Source organism: Cnephaeus nilssonii, assembly GCF_951640355.1.
Source record: "Cnephaeus nilssonii genome assembly, chromosome: 17".
NCBI classification, from domain to species: Eukaryota; Metazoa; Chordata; class Mammalia; order Chiroptera; family Vespertilionidae; genus Cnephaeus; species Cnephaeus nilssonii.
The window spans coordinates 3,835,200-3,855,108 of NC_137088.1; the positions used below are offsets into that span (position 1 = coordinate 3,835,200).

General features: G+C 55.1%; 1 protein-coding gene across 1 annotated transcript in view; it reads right to left on the minus strand.

The window, feature by feature from the left end:
• Nucleotides 1-19,909, minus strand: part of CNTN4 (contactin 4) — a gene marked incomplete at its 3' end in the record, with an annotated part of 315,112 nt that overhangs the window by 62,522 nt on the left and 232,681 nt on the right. Inside the window, exons 6-8 of the mRNA XM_079795738.1 lie at nt 14,589-14,786; nt 5,073-5,175; nt 3,571-3,755 (exon numbers count right to left, since the gene is read on the minus strand). Coding sequence (XP_079651864.1) covers nt 3,571-3,755; nt 5,073-5,175; nt 14,589-14,786 — 486 coding nt within the window. The remainder of the gene's footprint in view (nt 1-3,570; nt 3,756-5,072; nt 5,176-14,588; nt 14,787-19,909) is intronic.

Genomic DNA, 19,909 nt, shown 5'->3' on the forward strand with positions numbered 1-19,909 from the left:
ATTGACGACGGATGTTCCGTGAACTCAGTGGCCAAACAATCCCCAGGGCTCCCTGGCTCCCTGATCCTCCAAAACCAGAAATTTCCAATGGAAACAAATGCCAGCATGAGCCTTAGAACTTAGAAATTAAACAATCTGCCCAGCCAGCGTGGCTCAGTGGTTGGGCATCGACCTATGAACCAGGAGGTCACGGTTCGATTCCCGGTCAGGGCACATGCCTGGTTGGTGGGCTGGATTCCCAGTGGGGGGTGTGCAGGAGGCAGCCGTTCAATGATTCTCTCTCATCATGGATGTTTCTATCTCTCTCTCCTCTCCTTCCTTTCTGAAATCAATAAAATATTATATAAAAAACCCCCAAAACATAACAATCCTAAAAACCATTAAAAAAAGCCTAACGGGAAGAGCAGATGGGAGGGCGCGTTCCCGTGACGGAGCTGACCGCAGCCCTGCAGATCACGTCCCCTCGCTGCTCACACCCCCTCGGAGAACAGGAACCAACGCCCGAGGCCTGGCGCACGTGCGTCGACGTTCCCTGGTTGCGGTTTGTTGAGCCCAAAGATAGTAACTTGGCTTCAGTTGACCACCTGTAGACAGGCGCTTCCCAAATCTTCACGCCAGCCCGGCTTCTTTTCTGCGGGCAGATCGCTGACCGTGGGATGCAGCAACGGGATGGCGCCCCGCAGGCCTGCGGGCGGGTGAGGCGGGGAGCGGCCCTGAGGTGAAGGCAGGGCCGGAGTTGGCACGGGGGTGAGGGTGGGGGTGGGGGCGGGGGTGAAGAGCTGATGAATGGGCTGCAAGGCCTGGGACCCGAAGCAGAAGCAGGTTCCTAAGCGGAAACCCCGGGTCCGTCCTCCCTGAGCACAGCCTGTCTCCATGTAAGAAACCCCTGGTCTGCACAGCCCATGTCCATGTAAGAAACCCCTGGTCTGCACAGCCCGTGTCCATGTAAGAAACCCCTGGTCTGCACAGCCCATGTCCATGTAAGAAACCCCTGGTCTGCACAGCCCGTGTCCATGTAAGAAACCCCTGGTCTGCACAGCCCGTGTCCATGTAAGAAACCCCTGGTCTGCACAGCCCGTGTCCATGTAAGAAACCCCTGGTCTGCACAGCCCGTGTCCATGTAAGAAACCCCTGGTCTGCACAGCCCGTGTCCATGTAAGAAACCCCTGGTCTGCACAGCCCGTGTCCATGTAAGAAACCCCTGGTCTGCACAGCCCGTGTCCATGTAAGAAACCCCTGGTCTGCACAGCCCGTGTCCATGTAAGAAACCCCTGGTCTGCACAGCCCGTGTCCATGTAAGAAACCCCTGGTCTGCACAGCCCGCAGCTTCCTGGCTCAGCGACTGGCCCGCCCCTCCTGTGATCTGTGCGTGACTTTACTTCTAATAACGCATTCCAGGTGGTGATCCAGGCAGCTGGCTATTAGGAACACGGCCCTGGGAAAACCAATGGAGACCAAAAACCACAGAAAAACGACAGCCTGGCGCTTTTGTTTAATTAAGCTCCCCTGTGACAGGGGAGACAGTGCCGCAGTTTCTGGGTCACGGATGTGCTCGTTGAGGAGAAATAACCACAGATGCAGCGGCCCAGCCCCATGGACGTCCCCGATCCGGTGAGCTCCTACCATCGGGATGGCTGATGGCTAAGGGAGACGGAGTCACCGCCAGGAGGTACCGCCAGCACCCGCCCTCCGCGCACGGATGCCTTGGCTTCGCGGAAAAGGGAGACGTTACACCTGGTTCTCATCTCCAGTCGGGCCCCTGGGAAAGCACCTCCCTGCACAGGCAGGTCCGGGGGGGGGGGGGCAGGCGATTCTCAGAACAGCAATTGGGGGGAGGAGGGGGACTCTCCCCAGGGAGGGGAACCGATGCCCCAGGAACCAAGGTGCCACCTCCCGGCCACCGAGCACTGCGCACCTTCCCAACGCGCTGAGCACACCTGAAACCACAGCTTTCTTCAGTCAGTTGAGCGGCTCCAGTAACATGAAGGACCGGCCACCACTGACTCGAAAAGTCTATTCAACGAATAAAACAGCAGCGGCCATGTCCCTGCGCACTGCACTGTCAGGTTGTCCCCACCTGACCTACAACAAATAACTACCACGCTGGTGAGAAAAAGTACCCTAGACCAGTGGTCGGCAAACTGCGGCTTGTGAGCCACATGCGGCTCTTTGGCCCCTTGAGTGTGGCTCTTCCACAAAATACCACGTGCAGGCGCTCACGTACAGTGCGATTGAAACTTCGTGGCCCATGCGCAGAAGTCGGTTTTCGGCTCTCAAAAGAAATTTCAATCGTTGTACTGCTGATATTTGGCTCTGTTGACTAATGAGTTTGCCGACCACTGGTCTCAACACTTAGCAAAGGCAGCCAGTGGCTCTCACTGGACACACCTGCCTCCCTCTATGAGCTGTGATGGCTTTTGCTTTTCAGCCGATCAAATAAGGCCCCAACGACCACCGTCTCAGAAAGCGCAAGTTTCCCTTCCATCGGGTCTGCCCTTGGCCTGCACCGTTAGTCTTCGCTCCTGCTGAGGAAGGTGAGTGAGTAAGGAGGGCAGGTGCTGCCCAGGTGATTGTGGGAGCACTTTCTATTCCGGGATGGGGAACGTCCGGCCCGCGGGCCACATAAGCCTGAGAAACCCTGTGGTCTGGCCCTGCCAAGGCACGAGGGGTGAGTGAATTAAATGCGTGACCGAAGACAGCAGGCCAATGTCTAAGTGGAGGATTTTGTTTGGCCCGAGAAGGATGTCACCCACATCCACATGGCCCTGGGCAGGAGACCAGCTCCCACCGGAGCCATTCCTGCGTAGGAGCCGATGTATACATTCCTTCCCAACACCCGGGCAGACGGGCTCAGGCGCGTTCCCGTTGGGCAGGACTCGATGCCCCACCAAGGGAAACGCTTTCTGGATCCCAAACGGATACCCTAACAGGGTTCCGCGGGGGCTGCTTTGATGACCACGTGCGGGAGGGTCTACATTCATGTAACAGCCGGGTCCGTGCGGATGACCTGAGCGGACAGGCGCAGCCGCACACAAGTCATGTCCGGGGTGAGAGCTCTGGCCCACTCCACTCAGATCAGCCGCACTGGGGCTGCGGGCGTTCCCGAATGTTCGTGAAAATGCCACCAAAGAGGAGGAATGACCAAGGATTCACACGAGCCCCAAATCAAGATCCGAATGAAGAAAAGCGTAGAGATTTAAAAAATAATAAAAAACAAAAAACTGGGAGGAGGAGTGACACGTTTCCGGTGTCAGGCTTACGGCTGATGGTGGGAGGGAAAGCAACCCCTTTGCGATGTGTTCGCAGCGGCCTCGCCCCAACACATCGGCCTGATTTCTTCCTCGGCTTCGTCACATCCTCGCCCACGCCCCTCCCGACACCCAGCGCCGCGGGGGGATGGGGGTGAGAGGGAGGGAGGAGGAGGGAGGGGGAGAAGAGGTGCGGGTTCAGCAGCCAGCGAGGTCTCGCACGGCCCTACTTTGCACAGCCCTTCCCCAAAGCCCACTGCCAGCCCCAGCTTCCGCTTTGAGTGGCAAGGTCCACGCAGGCTCCGCCACCCCGGGAACTCACCGTAGAAAGTCAGCTGTCCCCGCGCCACGTTTCTCCCCCGGGAGTTCTCGGCCACGCACTCGTACGGGCCCGCGTCCTCCTGCTGGAAGTTGGGGATCTCCAGGATCCCGTCCGCCTGGTGTCTCCTGGCTTTCCTCGCTATGGGCTTCCCGTCCGCCCGCCTCCAGACGATCGTGGGGACTGGACTGGAGGCGAGAACAGAAAGCGGCGAATGAGCTGCGAGAAAGCAGGACCGTCCATGGCATCCTGAGCTCCCAACCACCTCTTCCTGCTTGGGTCTAAACCAAGAAGCCTGCCCCCGAGAGCGCCCCTCGACGTGACACACACATGCAGGCATCACTGTTATGACGTTATCCATAGCCACGTTGCTAGTGTTACCAGGGACTTGGTGTTCCTGTTAGAATAAAAAACGTTTCCCAGTCCGGCCGGCATGGCTCAGTGGTAGAGCATCGACCTATGAACCAGGAGGTCACAGCTCGATTCCCGGTCAGGGCACATCCCAGGTTGTGGGCTTGATCCCCAGTAGGGGGCGTGCAGGAGGCAGCCGAGCCATGATCCTCTCTCATCCTGATGTTTCCATCCCTCTCCCTCTCCCTCCTCTCTGAAGTCAATACAAAAGGAACAGAACGGTCACTGCACGGCACTGCAGCAAAGTCGAGACACCGCTGTCGCGCATGCCGTCATGACTGAGAAACGCGGACACGGAAAGAACCTTCCATGAGACCTGGAACCGAAGCTGCAAAGGGAACTACTTCCTCCATGGTGGCTGGAGACGCTGCTGCCCGCGAACGGAGACCGCGTGCAGACAGGGGTCGGGCCAGGGTCGCCTCAGCGACGTCTGGGCCCAGGGGAGCCGGGGGGCAGTGAGCCCTGGCTTTGCCGGGCAGGTGCGGGGGGAGAAGTTCACACGCATCGTTAACATGCAGAGACGGCCTGAGGCTCCGTGTCAGATGGCAGTTCTGATCGCTCATGGCAAACCTGGCCGCAGGGCTGCCGGCAACCTGGTGCCCATCCTCCCCGGCCTGCGCCCTCGGACAGAACCGCTGGGGGCCGCTCCCCGGTCCCCGCGCTGCTGAGCCAGCGCTGCTCGGCAGGCCCTGGGGAAGGGGAGTAATTTCTAGACGGCTCTGGGCACTAGAGTCTCCTAGAGCGATGGGTCTCCTCTGTCTCTCCGAGCAGCGGGCCGAGACCGGCGACTTAAAGAGAAATTCCAGGGAAGTGCGGTGCCTCCTTGGGAAACTGGGACCGGAATGGAGTCTGTAGGTTCACCCTCCAGGGAAGGCCCGTGTCGCCGTCATTCAGACCATCAATGTGGGCAGCACCCCTTTCGGAACTGCCCTTCCCCCGCCCTCCTGGCCACGTCAGGGTGGCGGCCTGACCCTCCCCGGCTACCCCAGGTTCCCTCTCTGCGGCAAGGGGGCCCATTTGCCGAATGACAGCCACCCCTCCCCCGGGCGAGGCGGCCTCCGGGAGCCCCGGGGACGCGGAGGGACCGGACTCACTTGCCCAGCGCGAAGCACTCCAGCCTGGCCGTGCCTCCTTTGGCGGTCGGCACCGTGTCCGGGAATTGCACTTCGATTTTGGGCTCGTACTCGCCCATCACCCCTGTGGATAAAGACCAGGCGCTGAGTCTCGGAGGGCTGTGAAAACTCGCGGGCGTGTTTCCCGCGTAACGTCCGCAGCTCCCACGGCGGGCGCCACGGGCACAGCGGGCCCCTCATCTGAGGCCAGGCCCATGGCCAGCCGGCAGGGGTGGCTCCGGGCTCGGGGACGCAACAGAGAACGCGTCACAGCGCCCACCAGGACCGAGTTCTCCATGCTTCCCATGCCACTCGCAGAAATAGTTGTTATTTTTTTTTCAGTCATAAAAAAATATAGAGAGGAAAGAGACAGAGTCTTAGTCACCGGGAACATCAAAGGCATTTTTGGGAAACACATGGCAGGAAATTTTAAATACTTAACAAAACACCCCCTCTGGATTATGTCTATGAGCAAAACCATTTGAGCAACCAATCTGTGGCCACTGATTACCTTCTCTTTCACGTCCAAGCTAATCTGAATTAATCCTAAATTACTCCAGGCAAGGTAACTGAGTGCCTCCAAAGCCAGATTTTTGTTCTGAAACAGTGTAACAAGAATAGTGCCCGACTGGCGTGGCTCAGTGGTGGAGCATTGACCTAGGAACCAGAAGGTCACGGTTTGATTCCCGGTCAGGGCACATGCCCGGGTTGTGGGCTCGATCCCCAGTAGGGGGCGTACAGGAGGCAGCTGATCCATGATTCTCTCTCATCATTGATGTTTCTCTCTCTCTCTCTCCCTCTCCCTTCCTCTCTGAAATCAATAAAAATATATTAAAAAAATATAAGAGAAGAATAGGATCGAGCCTCAACCCGGGCATGCGCCCCGGCCGGGCCTTGAACCGTGGCCGTGTTGGTGAGTATCATCAAGGCTTCTTGTGCGAGGTCCCTCACCGAAGACGACGCTTTTCTAACACGGATGGTGCAGGCGGTTATGCGGTCACGTGGGGCGGGTGCGGGTTGCTCCGCCTGTGTCTGGGGGCAGAGTTGTCAGTAAGCATGCAGTGTGGTCTGCATTTCCAACCCTGGTTGCAGGATGTGGAGACCTGGGTCAGAGAGGGACAGTGCAGTCTGCACTGTCTACAGAATGCTCATTAGCATAGAGATCGTCGCTATTTATTAAAGCCATCCGCGTGGGAAAAGCCATTCTCCTCGCCCGTGTTGTGCAGTTTCGGGAACACCTGTGAGCGGGTCCGTTTAATTGGGTTACATCTGGCACAGGCTACGCTTTTATGGGACTGTTTCTTCCAGTTTAACTCTGCTGGCCTTTACTCCCCACACCGAATTGGAAAAGCTGTTGCCTTTTTAATCATTTTTAAGAAACAAAGGCCCTCACACAGGAGTGCGTTCTCCCGGCCCCTCCTCCGGCCACCTGCACACGCGGGGACGCAATTGTCTGCAGCTGCGCTGGCGACGCGCAGAGTGGGAGGTGATGGGAGCGAGGCTGCGGAGGGAAGTGTTCCAGAACGCCTGCTCCACCTCGAGCTGCTCGCAGAGGAAAGGGTGGGAACCGCGCCGAGGCCACGCACCAACGCAAAGCAGCAGCGCGCCCGCGATAGGGTCAGGATGGCCCGGGGAACAGACTCTCAGTGACACCCCTTCCGCCTGCAGGAGCCGGGTCGTCTGCCTGTGCGGACAATTCGTGCTTTTACTTTCAAAGACACCTTGCTGGGTCCGAGCCCCTCTGCCAGGGACAGGGCCTCCATGGACGCCGGGAACTGGAAGATGTGAGCGGCCGCAGGCAGATGGGAGAGGCTACGCTGCACACACGGCAGCCACTGCACGCCCAGCAGCCACTGCACACACAGCAGCCACTGCACGCCCAGCATCCACTGCACGCCCAGCAGCCACTGCACACACAGCAGCCACTGCACGCCCAGCATCCACTGCACGCCCAGCAGCCACTGCACACACAGCAGCCACTGCACGCCCAGCAGCCACTGCACACACAGCAGCCACTGCACACACAGCAGCCACAGCAACACAGCAGCCACTGCACACCCAGCATCCACTGCACGCCCAGCATCCACTACACACACAGCAGCCACTGCACACACAGCAGCCACAGCAACACAGCACCCACTGCATTCCCAGCAGCCACTGCACGCCCAGCAGCCACTGCACGCCCAGCAGCCACTGCACACACTGCAGCCACAGAAGCCACTGCACACCCAGCAGCCACTGCACGCCCACTGCATGCCCAGCAGCCACTGCACACACTGCAGCCACAGAAGCCACTGCACACCCAGCAGCCACTGCACGCCCACTGCATGCCCAGCAGCCACTGCACACACTGCAGCCATTGCACGCACTGCAGCCACTGCACACACAGTAGCCACTGCATGCCCCAGCCACTGCACACACAGCAGCCACTGCACATACTGCAGCCACTGCACACACTGCAGCCACTGCACACACAGCAGCCACTCGAAGCAGCCCCCAGCGCAGCCGCACCCGGCCGGGCAGTAGCGCATTTGATAGGAACTCAGACATAAGAGGCTTCCTGCCAAATAGTGGCATCGGTGTTATACAGGTTGAAGGTGCGCCTGCGCAGTGCGTGCAGGGAAACTGCCGTGTCCTTGGCTTTGCACATGCGTCTGGCACGTGGGCCTTTAACATTCGGCGCGCTCTGCTCAGGTCCACACCCACCTCTATCGAATTTTAACACAAAGTACAAGAGGAAGTCTGACTGCCTTCCAATGCAGGTCAACGTCTTCTGCTTTTGGAGCAGGAGAGCCCCCGTCACACCAGGGAAGGTGACGGCGCCGGAGATTCTGTGCATCCAAGTCCTCAGGAGCCAGGGCTCTGCTCTACCTGCATCCCGATGAATAACGCAAGACACAAGCATCACACAGCAGCCGTGTGCCAGGCGCCGGCCTCACCAGGTGCCCACGTGGGCCACACACACCCAATGCCGCCTTCGGACGTGTGTGGGCTGCACGTCTTCTGTGCATCGCATGGCGACGCGGGCTATGCAGCAGTGACTGTGCGTTCAGTGAGTCAAAGAGCTACTCCTGGTGAAGACGTGGCTGGAACTTCCTAGGTGTTCTTGCCAGACCAGTGGGTCCCAAACTATCAACCACCCGAGGGCTTGAGTCTCCGATTTAGTGAGTAGAGACGGAGCCCAAGAATCTGCATGTCTAACAAGTTCCCAGCTGGTGTTCCTGCTGCCGGCCCAGGGACTACACCTTAAGGACTGCTGTAGCCGCCACAGGTGTTAAGCCAAAGCAGGAAGTTCCCCCAACCTCAGTGGACACTTCCTGTGGGCGGGTCACTGGGAGGGCACTCGCCATGGGGTCGTACCAGGGACAAGGCCCATCCAGAGCCTGGACTCTGCAGACAACCTTGTGGCAACAACTATTCCCCTTTCAAGCCCTGGACAATTATTATTATTTAAAAAATATATATGTATGTTTTTATTTCAGAGAGGAAGGGAGAGGGAGAGAGAGAGAGATAGAACCATCCATGATGAGAGAGAATCATTGATCAGCTGCCTCCTGCACACCCCACACTGGGGATCGAGCCGGCAACCCGGGCCTGTGCCCTGATGGGGAACTGAACCATGACCTCCTGGTTCATAGGTTGAGGCTCAACCCCTGAGCCATGCCGGCGGGCCAGCCCTGGACAATCATTAGGCGGACGCTGATGTCCATGAGCACACAATTCAGCAAGATAACTGGCAACATCACCGCCCACAAAGGAGAAATCAGCAGCGCACCACACTTATTTAACTGCCATTTGCAGAGTGCTGTGTTGGCGGAGTCGTGCGCCATAAGGCTTTGCCAACACCTGCCGTCACTGGAATCTGTGGTTTTGCTACATTAAACCACCAGAAGGGACTGTTACCCACAGAGTGGGATTATCTGTTGAAAAACAGAAATTGCAAAAATTGTCTTCTGAGAAGTTTCCACATGGGCATTCTTGGAAACGGGATGTGTGTGCCATTAATACAAAATGTTTGGAAATAGCGGATTAGTCACAGCGACGCCTTGGCTGAGTCGATCGCTTTGCCCCTTTGGAAAGGACTCGTGCCCTGGGTGGAAGGGGCTGTTGTGGGGTCGAAGGACTCATGGTCCAAGGAACCTCTGCCGCCGCTGTCCGCCGTCCCTGCGGTTACGTCCCGTGGAACGTGAGGCCACAATTGTCCAAGCAAGAACCTCCCCAGCTGGAGAGGGGAGGAGTGAGGAGCCAGAGGGCTGTGCATCACCTGGTAAACCCGGGGTTGTACCTCAGACGCCTGGACGATGTGCAAGTACACCCCGTGATGGGGGCTCAATCAAACCGGCATCCTGTTCCTTCCTTCTCCACAGGGCGCAGAGCTCTCCGGGGCTGTTCCAGAAGGCTCTCTCTGTGCAGGTAGAGAGCAGGGGCCCGCGCTTGCCCGGGACACTCGGGTTGGAGGGAAGCCCTGGGGTCATTCGCTGACAGTTTCCAGTTTGAACTATTCATGCAATGGGCACCTACTTTTAGGAAAAAGGCCGCAGACTTTGAGGAAGCGCTTTTATATTCCTCCTACCCGACCGTTCTTCACTTTGTGTGAGCTCAACACTCTCTCCCTCCCTCTACCTTGCACATGTTGGTCCCAATCCACGTTGCTGGGGCCACAAAGACCAAGTCTTGATGGATGGTCTTCAGATATTTAAAGGTATTATATTTCAGGGACTGGCAGGGGTGTTCTGTAAAGGGACAGAGATCAGTGCTTTGGGTTTTGTGAGCCATGTATTCATTCTCTGTTAAGACTCTTGTCCAGCCGGTGTGCTCAGTGGTCGACGATTCGATTCCTGCTCAAGACACATGCCTGAGTTGCAGGCTTGATCCCCAGTGGGCGGTGTGCAGGAGGCAGCAGATCAATGATTCTCTCTCATCACTGATGTTTCTATTTGTCTCTGCCTTTCCCTTCCTCTCTAAAATAAATAAAAACGTATTTTTTAAAAAAGACTCAACTCTGTCGTTGGAGCTGGAAAAAGACAATATGAAAAAAAAGGCTCTGTTCCAATACAACTTTATTTATAAAAACGATGGTGGGCTGTGTTTGGCCCATGAGCCCGAGCTGGCCCAGCCCTGGCTTAGAGGAAATGGTGAAGACAGAAACGTTTGGGAGAGTGAGTAGAATCACAGACCAACTCTTATAACGAACAACACATTTCAGCAAGCTTGCCAGATGTTGAATCACAAGAATAATGGCATTTCCATACATCAGCACTAGCTAATCAGAGAATGTGATTAAAAATAAGCTACCATTTACAACAGCGGCAACGATGATAGAGAATCTAGGAATTATCCCCAAAGACTCAACATTTCTATGCAGAAACATTTGAAATTTTCTTTACACAAAAAAACCCCCCAAAAAACAGGCCATGGGTAGGGCTGGCCTGCAGGAGGCGCTGGGCAACCTTGGTTTAAAGAAATACTGTGCACGCTGCCTGGAAGTCCTTTCCTCTCTCGGAGGTTGGACAACCCTTCATGGGAGCTTGGGCTGACTCGAGCCCAGGCCAGCTTTCCTCTCAGCCAGGCTGTGCCTGTTGCACAGTCTCACTGCAACTTAGCAGCTTTTAGCGGGAGAGACACATGCATCTGCTTTAATCCTCCGCTCTCCCTAGTGGGCCCTGCCCCTGCCTCCATCAGCAGTCCGGCTCCTCAGCCAGACTCGATGCTGAGAACACAGACTCTGCATCCGTACCCAGGGCACAGTTCTTGGGTAAACGCATGATCAAAAGATGCAAATGAATGTGCCCTGTCATGTCTATTCTAGGCCGACACCTCGACCTCCCTCTTTCGTTCCAAAGCCTCTGTCTGTAAATGTGTTTCTTGGAACTCAATTCCAAAATTTCAATAAAAAATGCAGCCTTAGAGCCTTCGTTCATGGGGCTTGCTCTAAGACCGTGGGCTCCCAGGGGCTGAGGTCCATGCTTTCACTTCACATGGTCCCACACACAATGAGTATGTGACAGGTGCTTCCTAACTGACGGGCTAAGTGACCGTCTACGACTCTGGGTCCCCGTGGTCCCAAGATGGAGTTGATTGTGCTGCGGGTGCAGCGGTGTCGGCTGAGTTCCTGAGCTTGCTGAGCCTCCAAACTAGCCAAAGCCACTAAGACGCTGTCAAGTCAGATTAGCGATGCCAGTTTAGCAAAGTAGCTCACGTTCTTTAATCACTGAGATGTTCTTCTTACTGAAACAGGCTTTACCCCCATAGATCCTCACCTGTGACGCTGTTAGAGAATTAAAAACCAGACAGACTTGTCTCTGTGTTTGGGGTGGGTCTGGGCTGACACCCCAGGTTCCCATGACTGTTTTCCTTCCTGACTTTTAGTCCTGCCCAGCTCTTTGGCCCCTGAGTGAGGCCACAGCCTGGCTGGCATCGGTCAGGGATGTTCCTGGCCCTTTCTCTTACCTCCAGACAGGGGCTCATTAAATAACCTATTCTGTGCTGTGGAGTCTGAACATCCTTTATGTACTCCAGCCTCTGAGGGGAAGACACAGTACGAATTTCCTCTGTGCAGCTCTCGTGGAAATGAAGAATGAATAGGCATTAATGGCCGAAGTCTGAGATCCTTAGTCAACAAGTTCTGTGATGCCGAAACCGGTTTGGCTCAGTGGATAGAGCGTCGGCCTGTGGACTCAAGGGTCCCAGGTTCGATTCCGGTCAAGGGCATGTACCTTGGTTGCGGGCACATCCCCAGTAGGGGGTGTGCAAGAGGCAGCTGATCGATGTTTCTCTCTCATCGATGTTTCTAACTCTCTATCCCTCTCTCTTCCTCTCTGTAAAAAATCAATAAAATATATTTAAAAAAAAAACAAAAACAAGTTCTGTGATGAAATTTACACTAATAAAAGAGTAAGATGCAAATTGATCGCACCTTCATGACGCCCACCAGCCAATCAGGAGTGAGTATGCAAATTAACCCAACAAAGATGACAGGCTAATTTGCATACACAGGTGCTGAATGGCTGGGGGTGGGTCGCTTGCATCATTGCCATGGTGACGACACAGGTGTTCTGCACTGCCCCAGCCACTCTGGGCCTCTGGGCAGCGCAGGAAGGTGGAAAGGTGGCTCTGGCCGGAGTGAAGGCGGGGCTGGCAGCCAGGGGAAGGAAGGCCCATTATTGCACGAATCTTTGTGCATCAGGCCTCTAGTATTCCCATAAGAAGCATGTGTCATCTCTATGACAACATACTGGACGTGACGAGGCAGATCTGAGAGCCGAGGCGAAAGCAGAGCTGCTGCCTGGTGGAGGTGGAGGCTGATCCTGGGTTCCTGTCTTGCTGGGGTTCGGGTCCTGCCTGGGCAGCAGCCTGGGCTGTGTCCCCTCAGCTGGGTCTCTGTGCACCTGAGCCCACCCTCCAAGGCATCTGTTATGTGATTCACCCTGACAAGCAGCACCGCTGGGCAAGCCCTGGGCGTCCGGGCCTCATGGGCAGAGGCCGGAGCGGCTGTCTTTTCATAGAATTCTGCACAAAATGCCACCGGGGCTTGTCTCGTGGAAAAGGCCCTTCACCCCTTGGTCGGGGAGAGCAGTGACAGCTTTTGACAGAATCGGTCCCTTGCCTACCTCGCCCTGGAAACCGATGAGCTTCCATTTTTACTTAAAAGAATTCAGCTTCCTGCGACATGAATTTAGCATCGGCCACGTGGCCAGCACTGGCGCTGGGACAGGGTTGGACGGAGGCCCTGCTCTGTCCTGGGCCACGTGGGCTACCCACCATGGCAGAGGCGTGGGGCAGGGAGAACCAGCAGGGACACCGCACCCACCGGCCGAACCTCTGCTGCAGAGACGCCCTCTTGCCAAGGGAGAAGCCACGCTGTTGGCTCCACAAATAACGGCTGAAATAATATTTTCGATTGCGCCCCTACAAGCCTGCTAAGTAAAAGCAATTCCGTGGAGGGCACTCCCAGAAACCCCGTTGCTGCTCCAGAAACCTGTGTGTCATCTGATTTCCCGCCCACCTCCTCCCACGCGGTGAGTCAGCGCTCCCGGCGGCTGGGCCTGCGAACCGGCTCCTGGCTCTGAGCTTCCCGCCTCCCACTTCCCGCTGCCACCAGCTCCCACCCAGTGACCGCGACCGGCTCCTAGCTGGGCTCCCGGCGTCCGCTCCTGCGTTTTATAAGTCTACTTCCCACAGAGCAAAAAGGTCTTTTTAAAAAAAGCCCACCACTCTGCATATAATCCCCTCCGGGCTCTGCATGGCACCTGCGTAAAAGCCAGTCTTCGCTCCACGGCCTTGTGGTCAGCTGATTCCCCTCCAACCTCAACTCAGACCACCCTCCACCCGCTCAGTACGCTCCACCCAGGAAGGAGCCAAGGGCTCATGCGGGCCCCAGGGCCTTTGCACGTGATGTGGACTCAGCCTTCAGCTCCTCCCTCTGACCTTCTGGGCCGGACTTTCAGGTCTCAGGCACAGCACCGCCTCGGAGGCTTTCCCTGTTAAAGGAGACACCCCGCCGTGCAGCGCCTCCGGGTGGCCGTACGGATTTATCTGTCGCTCCCTAGCACAATCAGCTTTAGTTGTGGCTCCTGTCTGCTGTCACCTGTGTCCTCCAGAAAAATGTTCTAAGTGCCACGCGACAGGGGCCTTCCTTCCTCATCACTGGCGCCGGGGTAGGCCTGTCACGTGGCGAGTGCTACATAAACACGTCAAGTGCGAGAATGAACGAACGAATGACTGAAATCTACATTATTTGCTCTAACATTTCCCAGGCCGCCAGCGCTGTCGAGATGCTCTGACCCTCTCTGCAGAGGTAGTTTGTCTGCAAATACCCTTGTGCTGGGGGTTGCAGTTCACAACCCCTGCCCTCCCTCCCCCCCCGCCCGCCCCCGGTCCATCCCTAGTAGAGTTCCTTCAGCACAGGGGGCAAGAGAACAAATGTGGAGACAAGCCCTAGCCAGTGTGCTCAGTGGTTAGAGCGCCGGCCTGCACACAGCAGGGTCTCAGGTTCCATTCCCACTGGAGGGCACGTGCCTCAGTTGCAGGTTCGATCCCCACCCCTCTGTGGGGCACGTGCGGGAGGCGACCGCGTATCACTGTGGTGGGAACTGTCGTCAGCATCACACATCTGGACCCTGTTTGGATGTTATCAGCTTCTCCCGACACCAAAGACTCAATTACGGGGACATGACTGACGACCTCCTTGCTCAACCCCCCACTCCGTGCTGCCTGGACGCGTGGTTTAAGTGGGAAGGAAAGGAGCAATAGATCCCTTTGCTATTTACGTTCACCCGAACCACCCTCCCTCCCTGCTGAGACGCGCTATTAGCTTGCTAATTCGTTTTCCAACATGGATTCCTGGTTTACTCCTTACCCAAGCGGAGAACATGGGCACCGAATGTAGAAAGCATTCAACTTCCCTCCCATTTAACTCAGACAATTAGGTGTGCGTGTCAGCGTCACAGCTCTGCACACGCCATGCTGCGTAGAATGAGCCCCCAAACCCGCACTCACCGTCGTTCCGCAGGGTCAGCGGGGTGGGCGGCCCCAGGACCTTGTGGTTGGTCACCGTGTTGGTGACCACGCAGGTGTAGTTCCCCACGTCCGACTTCTCCACCTTCGCGATGTACAGGTTCCCGGTCTCCTGGGAGACGAAGCGGCGGTTGTCCTGGTAGGAGGGGTATTCGTTGAAGATCCAGGCGTAGCTCAGCTCTGGAAGCCAAGGAGAGAGCGTTACCAACGCGGCTTTGGCTCCGGGACGCCCTGCGCTCCTGAGAGAAGCGGCGACGGGAGACATGCAAACGCAGAGCACGCGCAGTCCCGTCCTCCCAGCTCAGTCACCGAGGCTTATTCTAGCCCAGTGGTCGGCAAACTCATTAGCCAACAGAGCCAAATATCAACAGTACGACGATTAAAATTTCTTTTGAGAGCCAAATTTTTAAAACTTAAACTATATAGGTAGGTGCATTGTTATTAACTTAATTAGGGTCCCCCTAAGCTGGCCTTTGCTAAAAACGTCCTCAATCTGATTGAGGCATGTGGCTCGCGAGCCGTGGTTTGCCGAACACGGTTCTAGAGGGCTAGAGGGCACACAGATCGCCGGCGAAGAGAAGTCCAATGTCGTTAAGTCAAGGGAATGCGCATTGAGGGTTTGCCGAGCGTGCGCCTGGTGCTGGCCCAGCGCTTTGTGGTTTCCATACATTCTATGGTTTTCGATTAGCCGAGAAGCGCTGGCACAGAGAGACACGCTGGTTCGTCAGGAAGCCGTGGGACCCTCGCAGAATTCAATCTAAGCTGCGAGTGTCAGGCCTCATCTGTACACGGAGGGAGACGAAGGAGAGGAGCTTGAATCCCTTCCAGCGTTAAAATTCCCTGATTCTAGACTATGCCATTGAGTCCGACTTCTGGTTTTGACAAAGGAGGAATGTGGGGTCCAAAGAGACCCAGTCACATGCTAATCATCCACAGGTAGTGATTGGCAAGGTCAAAAACTGGCACTTTTACACACACACACACACACACACACACACACACACACACACGTTACACTTACTGAAGTCAAGCTGTGTTAGTGGGGAAAAGATAACATCGTTAATAGTAAGGAGACTGGGATTCTAGTCCTGAATTGCAAGCCATTTTTCGCAGATGGATTATTTCCAGGGCGTGAGAGAGTGGCCGTGCCTGCAGGTAGTTGTCCCAGCACCTGCCCTGCTTGTGCTGCGAGGCTGACATTAAGCTGAGACGTGTGTCTACGCAAGCAGATGTGGGAAAAGGTGCTCGGAGTGACCTGCCGATGGAATGGGGCATGTGAATGCATTCATTGTTTTTCTGCTGCCCAATATCAGCTCACACTTGACGTGGCGGTGGTGGTGGGGGAAGAGGGTGGAAAAGGGGACACTTTCTAGTAGGTGCCAGCCCTCAGTCACTGCTTTGGGGTCCGGCTTCCAATCCCCCCTTTATGGCTCACTGCTGGTTTCCTTGCTTCTATTTTATTGGGGAAGCTGGGTGGGGGGTAAGCCTTTCCGTTTGCCTGTCATTGGCCCGAGAAGGTCCTGTCATGCTGCTGACTCCAGGCTCCCTGCCGCTCCAGCGCAACCCACGGCCACTGCCAGTCAGGACGTCTAAGGGCAGCTCTGACTCACTCTCCTTCCCACGCAGCCCTCCCCGAGCCCCACTGCCTCCTACATGAAGTAAAATGCATCTAGCCAGCAGTCAAGTCCTTCCAAAGGAGCTGGCCTCAGCGTTCCATCTGCTCCCCAGGTAACTCCACGTCTGGGTGGTGTTCCTCACGCCAGAACTCTCGGGGATTGGCAGTCCTGATAGATTTATTCACGCCACACACACTTACTCCCTCAGGGGTCACCTTGAGATGCAAAGAGAAGGCATCCTGGGCAGGCTCTGCCCACCTTGTCTTGGCTTTGAGAAGAGAGCTATTTTTACATTGTGTGTGTGTGTGTGTGTGTGTGTGTGTGTGTGTGATTGGCACTTCTCAGCAAAGTTGTATTTTAAGGAAGGTTCATGATGCAAAGGTTCATAATGTGATGTAGGAAAACAGTCAGGGGTCCAAAAGGAAGCAGGAACATGAGCTACAAAATTCTATGAGAAAATTCTAAAGAGGAAAGTTCATAGCAAAACAAGCCTGCCTGAAGAAACAAGAAAAAACTCAGATAATCTGACTTTATACCTAAAGGAACTAGAAAGAGAAGAACAAGCAAAACCCAAAGTCAGTAAGAGGAAGAAAATGATAAAGATCACAGTGGAAATAAACGAAATAGACACTAAGAAGACAATACACATTTTCAACGAAACTAAGAGCTTTTTCTTTGAAAAAGCAAGAAAATGGACAAACTGGTAGCTAGACTCACTAAGAAAAGCAAGAGAGACAGGGCTCAAAAAAAAAAAAAACGAAAATAAAAATTAAAGAGAAGAAGTTACAACGGATACAATAGAAATACAAATCGTAAGAGAGGGCCAATTAGACAGCTCAGGAGAAGTGGGCCGATTCCGAGATGCATACAGTCTTCCAAGAGTGAAACGTGAAAACACACACACACACACACACACACACACACACACACACACAGAACATCTGAGTAGACAGGAAGGACTAGAAGTGAAGTTAAATCATTAAAGAAAAACCTCCCAACAAACCAGCGTCCAGGACCAGATGGCTTCACAGGCAAATTCTACAAACCATCCAAGGCGGAATGCCTCTTCTGCTCGGACTCTTCCAAAAAACTGACGAGAAGGGAAAGCTTCCAAACTCATGTTACAGCCCCGCGCTACCCTGATACCAAACCCAGACAAGGACGCCACAGAAGAAAAGGAAATCACAGCCCGAGTTTGGGATAACCATAGATGCAAAAATCCTCCACGAAATATCAGCAAACCGCATCCAACAACACATGGAGAGGACTACACCCCACCGTCCATGGCGAAGGAAGTCACGGGATGTGCCGTACAGCCGGGGACGACGGCCCGCGGCCGGGCCTGGTGGCAGACGGCCACGGGCCGTACTGGGTGATTACCCCGCAATGTCTACACATGCTGAATCGCCATATTGTGCATCTGAAGCTAATACAATGTTGTACGCCAGCAAATCGTCATTAATTTCTGCTTTCCACAGCCTCATCAACATCTCTCTTATTGCTTCCAGAGCAGCAATTTCTGGGCAACGAGAGCATAAAAAGAAATATTCAGCTGGAGTGCATTCACAGGAATGATGACAAATTTTGAGTAAATGGTAGGAAACGCCAATGAAACGATAATTATTTATATTTGGAAAGGACTGAAGCAGCCACGGAGCGAGCTTTTGAGCAGTCGCGCCCGTGCCCACCGAAGTCACCGATACACAGCCTCTTCCCCGGGCTACTGAACAACGCGACACTCCTCACTGAGAGATGTGACCAAAGTGCGCACACCTGACATTTACAGTCGGAGCGTGAATCAACCCTCAATCAAATGTGCCAAGAAATGAGAAGTCCTCACTGTGATAACGCAAGGTGCCTTCTCCCGTGTCTGCCCTGCGTGGCACCAACGCAGACGGAAACCAGTCACAAAAGCTGGGCCTGGGGTCTATCGGAAAGGGATTTGTCTTGCCCGGCCAGTGTGGCTCAGTGGTTGAGCATCGACCTATGAACCAGGAGGTCACGGTTCCATTCCCGGTCAGGGCACATGCCCGGGTTGCTGGCCAATCCCCAGTAGGGGGCGTGCAGGAGGCAGCCGATCCATGATTCTCTCTCATCACTGATGTTTCTATCTTTCTCTCCCTCTCCCTTCCTCTCCGAAATCAATAAAAATATATTAACAACAACAACAACAAGAGATAAAAGAAAGAAACGAAAAGAAAGAAAGGGACCTGTCTTTCCCCAAAGAGAAGTACTTTGCCTTCTTACTTGGACATTTAAAAACGAAAGCTGTACACTGACTGCGACAGCCAAGCTGCGCTGTGGCTGACGGGACCGGGTGGAAGATTCGTCCTCCCGGAGTCTGGTCCGCTGGGCACCCTTCTTAGCGCTACTTCTTCAGTCGGTTTTCACGGGAACCGATCCTATCCCAAGGGCTGGACACGGGGGTGGGGCGGAGTCCCATGGAGACCAAGCCTGTTACCTCACCTCCCAAGGGGGACCCGGAGGGGCATTTAATACTATCCTGGTGCTTTGTTTTGTTTCTGTTTGTTTTCCTTGGTGTTTTGTTTTACTGCATTTAGTGCTGACTGGGGCAGGGCGTGGGACTCCAGACCCCAGTTTCTGTCCCCCGACTCTTCTCACACAGTGTAGGTGACGAGACAGGCCGGAGGAGGGGTCCTCCCTGGCACTTTGTGATCTTGGCCAAATCAACCAACAGAATCCTCGGTTTCCTCACACTTAAGGAAGGGCCAACCCTCTCCTTGGACGAGGCCCGATGACCAAATAAGAACATGCTCGTGAAGACCATTTGCACACAAGGAAACGCCAAGCTAGGGTGAGAAGTCGTCCTAGGACAATGGCAGCAAAGGTGTCAACTTGCCCGGGGCCCTGCCGAATGGGCTCCGCCTGCAGAGGGCTGGGCTGGGTCTGCGGGAGCCCCGGGCCTCGGAGCCAAAGGGGCCCTATGTGCTGTGGGGTGACTGTCGCGGCACAAGCCTGAGAGCTGGAGACACACCGTGGCAGATAGCAGGGTGCTCCCCCGGACGGGGGGCTGGGACGGGAGAGGAGAGAATCCACGGACACGCATCGATGCGAAGGCATCGCTCCCTACTGCGCTCGTCCCAGGAAACCCGCGATTGTGCAAAATGAATATTACTTTACCAAGTTCCGTGTGTTGTCAGGAAGACTAAATTAAATAATACACGCAGAAGCGCTCGAGAAATCACAGAGCCGCATCCTGCAGAGGGGGATTAATATTGTTACAGGATAGAAATGACACGCGCAGCCATACCTCACCCGCAACAGGCCTCCTTCACGTGGGGGGAGCGAAGCTAATTACCTCCCCACGACAGCGCCGTGACCAGACACCACCGGCGCTCTTCAGGGGACGTTAGCAGCGTGCACCCACCCACCTGCGCTCTCCAGCGCGTCGCCTGTCGCTCTGCATTGACTAAGCGTTGGACAGATGTTCAATAATTGACACGGCTTATCTGCCGCTCGCAGGCTCCCTGCCCACCCGCTTGCCAACATTTCTAGTCGCTATAGCAACTGTAAACATTAATGATTATTCTAACATGCCAAGGGGATTTAAACACATTCTTGACTTAAGAAAAAAGAATCCCTCGGGGGGCGGGGGGGGGGGGAATCTATCCATCCATCTCTCGGAAGATGAAAAATATTTACATTTACTAGTGAAGTCCTTAGTTA